Consider the following 9327-nt stretch of genomic DNA (forward strand, 5'->3'; position numbering starts at 1 on the left):
TCTTTCTAATTAATAGTTCCATTTTGCCATATTAAAAATAAGCTTCATTATCATTTGCTTTTGCTTTTCTTTTTCCTCTCTTGTACATGCTTCCACCTCCCACTTTCAGCTGAGCCCGGAAGCAGAAGTATCACGTTACTATGAGAGAAGCTAGTTTTGTGGTATTTCCATCCCATCCAGAGCCAGGAAACACGGGCAATTTTGCAAGACAGCTTGTACTCAGTAAATTTCCAGCTCAGTTTATATTTCTGTATTTATTTAGATTTGTGCTAACCATGTAAAAGAGCACTCATCCCAAGTGAGGTGCTGCAGACAGACTTTCAAAAAAACAGATTTCATAGACCGAGGACCCTGGGCAACAGGATTTTCACTGGACTGGTAGCTTCTGTCTAAGTCCTCTCTTCTGAAAACACACCCAAGATTGACAAAGACATGGACAGTCAACTTCTGATAACACTAACTCTTGACTCAAAAGTAAACTTTTAGTAAATCCCACCAGTAAAATCACCATTTCTGGCAACAATTTCCTGTACCCTTGAGACCTTCCCTTGAACTTTCCTTCCTTCCTTTCTTTTTTTCTGCATGATAAATTGTATCTGTAACACGTAGCATTTACAACCTCACAGTTTTTGGCTAGGTGCGTGATACCCCCGCTAGCATCTCCCCACCTCCCAGCTGAGGAACTGGGGACCTGGGCAGATGTTTATGCTTGCATGGGAAGAAAACGACAGCACCAGGGACCGAATTCTCCTCTCTTGACTCCTCTTCTCCTTCAGCAGCAAAGTCCTGCCACAGGCAGAAAAATCTGCATTTCCCATGGGATGGCAGCACTCACAACACCAGCTGTTCTGCTTGTTTAGGTCTGCAGCCAACCCGTCCTTATTTCTACGTGCCAGTGTTCCCAAATACCCTCAGATTGAGTTGCATGTACGCAAACCACACGTGCTCATACATAACACATACACCCTCAACTCTTAAAACAGAGACATGAAGGGTTGGGAGGGTTTTTTGCAAGCACCAATAATTCTGCTGTCTTTATCAAATTAGGGTGAAAACTTTCATGCCAGATAAAGTCACCGCTACAGCTCCCTGGTGGGCTACAAATGGGCCTGAACCAACCTCAAAGCCAGCAAAAGTTGACTTGAAAAAAACCAAAACAAACTCTGAGCCAGCTGCTGTCGTCCAACACCAGCTCAAGGCCGAAAATGGGTTTTTTTGAACCCTGTTTCAAAGCTGCCCTGTGCTCTCCTGAACACAGCTGTGGGCCTCCAGAACAGTGCCTGAGTTAACACAGTTCCCGGGTGTTTCTTGCCGTAATGCTGGTGGGGCGGGGAAGAAAGAGCAAGCGAATATACCTTTACATCTTTGGTAAGAGAGCAAATGCTCCTAGGAGAGGATTGTGAAATTCAGGTTGACGTACCACAGTTGAAGGCCATTACACAAAGCGATGACAACGTGCCAGAGTCCACGGTTTACGTGGCAACTCGGTGCTATTGGGAACAAAGCCTATAGAGCATGTTGCAGACTTTGCTGGGGGGGCCAGAAGGGAATATTTCATAAAGGGAATTTGAACCTTTGGGCTGTAACTGGATCCCCATACCACTCTTGCCATCTGGATGAAATCGCAGGGTTTTCAACAGGGAGGTGATAGGGCCCACGTAAAGTAATGCCTCGGTCGACCCCACAGCGTTGCATGTGGGTGTGAGTGTTGCCTCGGCGAAGGCCACATGGCTGTTCCCCGCCGCTGGCCGCAGCAGCAGCCCTGCTCCCAGCTTCCCAAGGCAACGGCATGACTGTGACCGTGCCCTCCTCCACCGCTAGCCACCGCAGGGCCGGGGCCGGGCCTCAGCCTGGCTCAGGCAATGGATCTCAGCTGGCTCCCACCACTGGGGCATGGTTTTCTTCCAGCGTATTAGGTTAAAATTTGGAACAGAAGCTGTTCATCTCTTCATATCAACTTTGCCATCTCCACAGTTTGTTTAACAGGCTATAGACGGCTTCAAACTCCAGCCAAGGGGCCAAAGATTGTGCAATAATTTACCACAAGAAGGGTTGTTAAAAAAACCTCCTGCTCATAGCAAGTCAGCTACTGAATGTGTTAGTTGACAGTATGATCTACGACAGTTAAACAGAGTTATAAAAGTCGTAAGGACAAGACACTGCCAGTTTGACCATGTTCCTACAGATTTAGCTTATTGGTTTGGCTTCTCAGGTAACGTCCCGTGGTTCTGAATGTGCCCAGGTCTCACTTTACCTGAGCAGCAGCAGACAAAGGCAGAGACAGGGTGAGAGGTGGGGGTCACGGAATAAGAAACCTACTATAAAAAAAAGAAAACAAAAAAAGGGTAAGTGTTGGCTGTTTGCAGCAAGAGAAACACGATGAAATAGCAACGTTACAAAGGCTATTTGTCTTGTGCCTTGCAGCTTCCTGCTTCGGACTAAAAAAGTACAGCATATAAATAGAGCGGGCAAGTGTGAACCGATGATAGCAATACACTACCCCACATTTAAAATCCCTGGAGCTCAAGCTTCTTTTGAGTCGTTTGGGATGATTTTGTGCAAATGCGGAACGTTCAGTTACAGGCGCCTGCAAACAGGAGTCATGCTGCCAGTCACTCCTTTGGGCAACCCGGGACAGCAGAGAGGTTAGCTGCTTTAAATCTCAGTTTTCTCCACTTAAAAATAAACTTGGCAGCCCTCCCCAGAAAACAAGCACGCTCTCCCCAAAGAAAACATCCCCGCCTGCAGATGCTTTTGTCACAGCAGCAGCAACGGTGGAACCGGAGGAGCCAAATTTGCTCATCGGCCACACCGGCAGGAGCCCGCTGACGTCTGTGTGGCTGATGCCGAGGGAGACATTTGCTCCCTGAAATGCCTTTTGAATTAAAATGTACCTTTGGGGAAAACATTTTAGAAAAGAGAAGCCTCAGCATTAGGTTCTCAGTTCTGCATGCGAAACTGCTCCCATTTGGGCGTAGGAGCTTAGTTCTTGTTTGGGGGCTTTTCTTAAAAAATATGACTGTAATCTTAGGTTGAAAGTTTACTGTACAAAAATCCATTTTCTCTTAGGACATACTTTTTGCAGAATGATCTAAGAAACCTAGTGGCAAACAACCCCCTTTCTATTTAACTTTAAAATCATACCACAGAATATAAAAGAAAGTTAATTCTACCCAAAAACTCAGAAGGTTGGTATAACAAGTGCACAGAAACAACAGCATGCTCTATTCAATAGGCTTTTTCTTATTAATTAATTAGCAGGCTTTTTCTCACTATGAGGACGCCTCATTCTTTTCCTCATAAATATTGACTTTCTGTAATAAACACAGCTGGAAAAAAACCCAACAAACAAGCACTTGTATATCATAGTCTCCTGTCACAGGTTTGTAGGGCGCTTCCTTTTTTCACAAGACCACAGATTTCCTCAGCCTGAGTTGTCTCAGTTGAGAGAGACAGTGGTTGTTGGCTGTTTGTCTTCCTCAATCCTTTCACCTAGAAGAGAGGGGAAAACCCATGGTCTCTCTCTCAACGTGCTACTTGAAGAAGCTACATGAAAAAAAAAAGGCACCAAAAAACTCACACACACAAAAGCCTCCACCCTAATAAGAGAAGTCACATCAAGCCTTCAAGCCTTTAACCTCTGCATTTGTAGTGTTTGAGGGCTGGAGTTCCAAAATTAAAGTCTTGGGCTGGCACTGGGAATGTGTGATGGGTAGTGAGAAGCTCCTAAGCAGCACCAGCAGTTCTGTCTTGAAAGGCCATCCCGTGGTGGAGACACACATGCCCTACACGGGCACGCACACCAGTGTGCGTATCACATGCTCTCTGCTGCTCGTGAGCACGGCTGACAGCCCTGGTGGGACCGCCCTGCTGCACCCATGAGGGACACAAGGATGGGATGTCATCTCGCTCCCGCTGACTGCAATACGTGATGCTCAGGATGCTCGAAGCCTCACAGTGAGTCGTGATTCCTCACGTCAGACCCCAGGAGGCAGCAAGAGCTTCCCCTGGTGCCGAGCTAATGTGCCTCAGGCACCAGCAGAAAACCCTGAGGCTGTTCAGCTTCGGCCTGTTCCTCTCCGTCGGTGACACTAATATCCATCACGATGCCTGCATCTGCCCACCTTCTGCAAGGGCTGCCCCTGGCCTGCCAGGTACGGAACAAACAAAAAGCACTTGAGTAAATTATACACCTAACCGCCACCCATCCTTCAGGAAAGGCGTCAGTCCGAGGCATTCTCCTGAATGGAACAATTTGTGCCCGACATAAAATAAATCCTCGTTTTCATCGCTGGATTCAGCCTCCGTCCATTCAGGACTGTACTGATGCCATCTGCTTTGTCGCTTAGAAGAAACGGACGCGTACCCACAGCCTGGTCTCCCATGCAAGACAACCCACCACGGTTTCCCAGCAGTCTTCAGTTCAGCAACACATTTCCCTGCACCTCTAGCACCAAGAATCAGTGAGACAGACGTATATAAAATGACACACTTTATTAAAAGTTACATTCAGCAGCAATGGACATGTTTACTTAAGTAGATTTTAATGGTCAAGGAGCTTATAATTATAAATCCTTCTAAGGCATTAAAAGCTCTTAGATGTTTTAATTTCCTTGCAATCATTTCATATAAATAGGTAAGGTAAATGATGCTTGCCTAAGAATAGGATACCCCAGCTGCATTAAACAAAGATATACATATAAATATATGTATAAAACAATGATTTTTTTTGTTATAAACTCATTGATGGGGATATTTCAAAATCTTTAAGGCCTGGGCTCTGGCCCCGCAACTATTATTCACGTAAGAAGTCTCCTGTTTAAGTTACCACATGCAAGCGTACAGATTGCTCACACAGATGAGAGCTGTAGGGCAAGGCCTAAGCTTTGGCAGAATCAGCAAAAATGTCAAAACACTCAGTGAAATATATTTACAATCTGTGCAAGTAGCATCACCTACTGTTATTGATTATGGAGGTCCCTCTTGGAAGCTATCAACAGCAGAAAGGCACCGCGGCAAAAGCTGGTCAGCACCTGTTAGCTCTTAGTTTTTGACGTTGTAGCTCTCCCTTCTGAAGAGCGGTATTTGGGCTCTTGGGCCTTGGGGACGTCATTTGGGGTGTGAGACAGAGAGAGCACCAGCAGCATGCAACTGCAGGCCTGAGCTCAGGGCACAAACACGTCGAGTCTCAAGTTTTTCCAGCTCCAACAGCAGAAACCTCCCTTGATGTGCAGTGGTTCATTTGCTTTTTCCGAGTGTAAGCAAGAAAAACGCCAACCACTTCCAGTATTAGCCAACCACCCACCCCCCAATAAATAGCGATCGTTTAATATATCTTTGTTCCATTAAACTGTGCTTTGTGCCTCTAGTAAGCATATACGTGAGGAAGAGGAAATTTGGTTGAAAAAGAACCCGTGACTAGATCTGATGAGCTGCATAAACTAATTTGAATTAATACAGCTGCAGGGTCTGATTCTCTACCAACTTACCGCTGACTTTACAATTGCGTGCAACTCCTTTGGCTTCGTGATGTACCAGAGGTCTAGTCAAGAAAGGCAAATCTGGCTTTATGTTACACTGGTGGCTGGTTACTGCACGGCCTGTGGCTGACGCAGACTCCCAGAACCAATTCACTGCAAGTTTCTCAGCGCTGAACGCCAACTGGAACGTGAAGCCCCATCCTCACTGGCAGGTGAGGCTTATGGAAGGGGTTTTCACCACCACGGCGATGCTGGAGAAGTAGCATCAAGACCTCAAACACAGTAAACGTGTAGGAAAGGCACGCTCCAAGCGTTATTCCTAAAATATCTCAGTTGTTCATTGAAGACAATTGCTTTTCTGTATGCTGCTTTGACCTAGCAGTCAGGAAAGGTAGCTTTCCTACCATCAGCTCCCCATGTCTCAGCCGCATCTGCTCTGATCTCCAAAGACCAGACTCCCGGTCTTTGCAGTGGAGAAGGTTACTCTAGCCTCGGAAGCAAAAACGCAGCACCGACCAGCTCAGCCCAGCTCCCGTTGCCTCCACGCACTCCCTCCACCTGGGACGCAGATGATGTCTGGCTGCAGCAAGGCTGCGAGCCCGACACCAGCAGAGGAGTTGTAGACAGTTTAGTTTCCCTCCACTCACTTCCACTGGCCTTGCGCCATTCCCGAAAACCACCACTTGCTCTCCACCTTAGCACATGGAGGCAGAGCGCTGGCTGGATGTTAGGAGAATTTCTTGCAGGAAAAATCGACCCTAAACCTGGAAACAGCCATCACATCTCACAACCAAGAAGCTCTATGGACTAAAGGGCAGTCAACAGAAAGAGATTTTCTTTCAGTGAAATACACAAATCCCTGCTTTCTGTGCAGTATTTTTGAAGGATGCAATTGAAGCCAATGGGAAATGTTTTAATGGTAGAAGAATCAGACCCTAAAGTATGTTATTTTTATCTCAGCCACCTCACTGGCACAAAAAAGAGATGGCTTCCAAGAACAGGTTTGAGTTTGGGATGAAAAGAGGGAAATACCCCTTCCTTCCCCTTACTCTAGGTCTGTTGGTTTGAATTGTGCCTTAAATAGGACAACAGAATTTCTTCAGGAAGAAACCAGAAATAGTGGAGCCAATAATATTTTCACCTTTGATCAAAACGGCTTTTATAACAAAATGGAAATGTTACAGGGGGAAAATCATTGCAAAAATATTTTGGTTTAAGAAGTGACTCCATGTAATGGAGGTGCATTTTCAAATGCACCGAGGGCAATTAAGTACCCAAAACCCACTGAACATGAAAGTGAGCTGGGACCACAACTCCCATTTGTGCCCCCAAAACCTTCCCCTAAGAGAAAGAAGAGCCCTCTTGGGCTCTGTGGAAACCCTGCAACTTTTCTTTTAAAGCCGTCCCAAGAAATAATACAGCAGAAACCTGCACAGCTGACTTGGCTGCCGCCTTTCGTAGAGCCTAGAGCTGGAAGGAGCTCCTCTGGCATTGCCCCCCGTCCCCCACCGGCCAGGCCTGTGGGGAGAGGCCACTCCTGCAAGCCCCTGGAAGAGGGAGGGTGGGAAAAGGCAGGCTAAGCCCATGAGCTTTAGCTCAGAAGAAAGGTGGCAAAATATGGTGCTTATTTACTCGAGTCAACTCTCACTGAAGATGAGTTTACGGAAGGTAATGACACCATTACAGCTCCACACAGAAAGAAATTTCTAAGCGTTTTAAAAAAAATAAAAACCCATACATGCTTGAAAGTACAGGTATAATTTTTTTTTTTTTTTTTTTTATGAATCCTCCATTGGAAATTGAATTTAAAACACAGTTTAACTCCTCAGTATGTGAAATCTCACGGCCACATTAATCGAGAACATCTGAAGCCAGGAGAAAGAAATCACTTCCAGTTATGTTGTCAGTGTTATGTGCATAACATTCCCACAGCTGTAGATCCATTGTGCTCCATGTTATAAATAAGAAATTGCATGGTGACAGCTAAAATTCAAAAGCGTTAATGTTTCTCTTTGCAACTCTTTTTCTATTTTTCTTTTTTTTTTCCAGTCTTTTGAGGTTTCTCCCCTTTCCCTCCTAGTAGAAGTTACTTGAAGCAACATTATTGCTTACCCAACTGACATATTTACAGTAATTAAAAAATAGTAAACGCCAAGCAAATATGAGTAATGTTGCTATTTGGCAAATAAGCCAGAAATGACTTCTATCAATTTCGAACCAGGCTGTCGTATTTGCGTTAATGAACATTCCTCTTTCTTCTGCTCATCTTGGTTATCCCAGCGCTTCAGGGAGAAGTCTCAAGGCTGAGACATCTAAGGATGCGGCCAAACGCTGCCCCGACCTCCGTCGCATACGGCAGCTACCACCGAAGCCATCGAGTTGCAGAGCGCAAACGCAGCTGAGTCGGGCCCCGTCAACGAATACAAACGAGCTCCCTTGTCTCTCTCGCGTTCTAGGTTGTGGTCCTTTTCAACCATGAAAAACAGCTACAAATTGTTCCCAGAGCTAAACCACTTAACATCTTGGCACTTGGTTGTTTTTAACTTTGTAACAATAGGCACTGTTCACTCCTCTCAATCTCAGCTTTTTATTCTATAATAAAGCAGGAATACTGATGAAAGGCTAGTCACGGCTTCTCCCCGTGGTATCAGGGTGGTGGCATGTGATGATTCACATGGGGTGTGTTTGATCCAAGAAAGCCCAGCCTCTGCTTATTCTTCCTTTGTTCTGTCATCTAAGGTGGAAAGGCAGAGAGAGAGAAGTTGAGATTTTTTTTTCTTTTTTATTCTTTTTTTTTTTTTTTTACTATTATTTAGCAGTCGGAGCAAGATACATATACGCAAAACAACAGGGAGTGGGATTCTTTTCTTCAGCATTGAAAATTACAAGTAAGAGATGCCTTTGAAGGGGGAGAACTGTTTCTTGCAAAGTATGAGTATTTTATTCTCATTTGTACATTATTGCTATCCGGCGGCAGGCCTTACAGTGCATCATTTGTGCTGCTATCGTGTTGCGCAGCCCTGCAGAGGGTCAGCATTTGCACTTGGTGCTGTACAATCACAGAATTAAAAGACGGTCCCAGCCCCAGAGGGTTTAAATTTAAGCCAGGAGAGAACAGATTGAGCCAGAGGGGGATGAAAAAAAACCACGAGGATGGTATGGGTAAGCACAATAAGCAACAGTTTCAGCACATCCAGCCTAAACCTTTGTCGAGTTTTTCTCGGGGAAAAAAGAGTTTTAAGGAGGGTTCTGAAGGGGGATAATTAGATAACTCTGTTGATGCCACTGAAAGGCTTCCCATAAAGAAAACACAAAGATGCTTTTCTGAAACTGTAATGAGCAACCCAGAGGTGGCCAGCATCTTTAGCAAAAAATCAGGATCTTTTGATCCTGAAGTGAGAGACACCATGTAAGGTGGTTTTGAGAGAAGCAGGGCTTTAAGGGAGGCCAGCAGCTTGTGCTGCATACGGGAGAGAAGGGGGAGCCACAGGAGGAGCACAAAGACAAAGGTGACACAAGCAAAGCAACAGGCTTGGCAAATTGTTTTCACAATAGCACTGCAATATTCTTAGCGGGGGAAAAAATCCAAGTGTTGGATTCAGAAAGCTTTTCTACTGATTCCCGTCAGTACTCAGCTATTTCTGACGCTACACCTTTTTTATTGCTGGGTTATGCAGTACCCGTGTATGCAAAGCCCGTCATCGCTTCTGCAGTTTTCCCTCTGTCCTCGCACACTCACTGGGAGGATTTCATAACTAATTCCCCCTCGGCTTTTCTCCTTACCTGTTCTCTGCTGTTACTAATCGAGTACAATTTCATTCCAAACTCGTATCACTGTATCTACTCA

General features: G+C 45.3%; 1 protein-coding gene across 1 annotated transcript in view; it reads right to left on the reverse strand.

The window, feature by feature from the left end:
- Nucleotides 1-8127: 8127 nt before the first annotated feature.
- ITPR2 (inositol 1,4,5-trisphosphate receptor, type 2) overlaps nt 8128-9327 on the reverse strand; it is a 229919-nt gene continuing 228719 nt past the window's right edge. The window contains exon 57 of the mRNA XM_009879682.1: nt 8128-8214. Coding sequence (XP_009877984.1) covers nt 8128-8214 — 87 coding nt within the window. The remainder of the gene's footprint in view (nt 8215-9327) is intronic.

The sequence above is a fragment of the Charadrius vociferus genome, unplaced genomic scaffold, assembly GCF_000708025.1.
Source record: "Charadrius vociferus isolate BGI_N301 unplaced genomic scaffold, ASM70802v2 scaffold90, whole genome shotgun sequence".
NCBI classification, from domain to species: Eukaryota; Metazoa; Chordata; class Aves; order Charadriiformes; family Charadriidae; genus Charadrius; species Charadrius vociferus.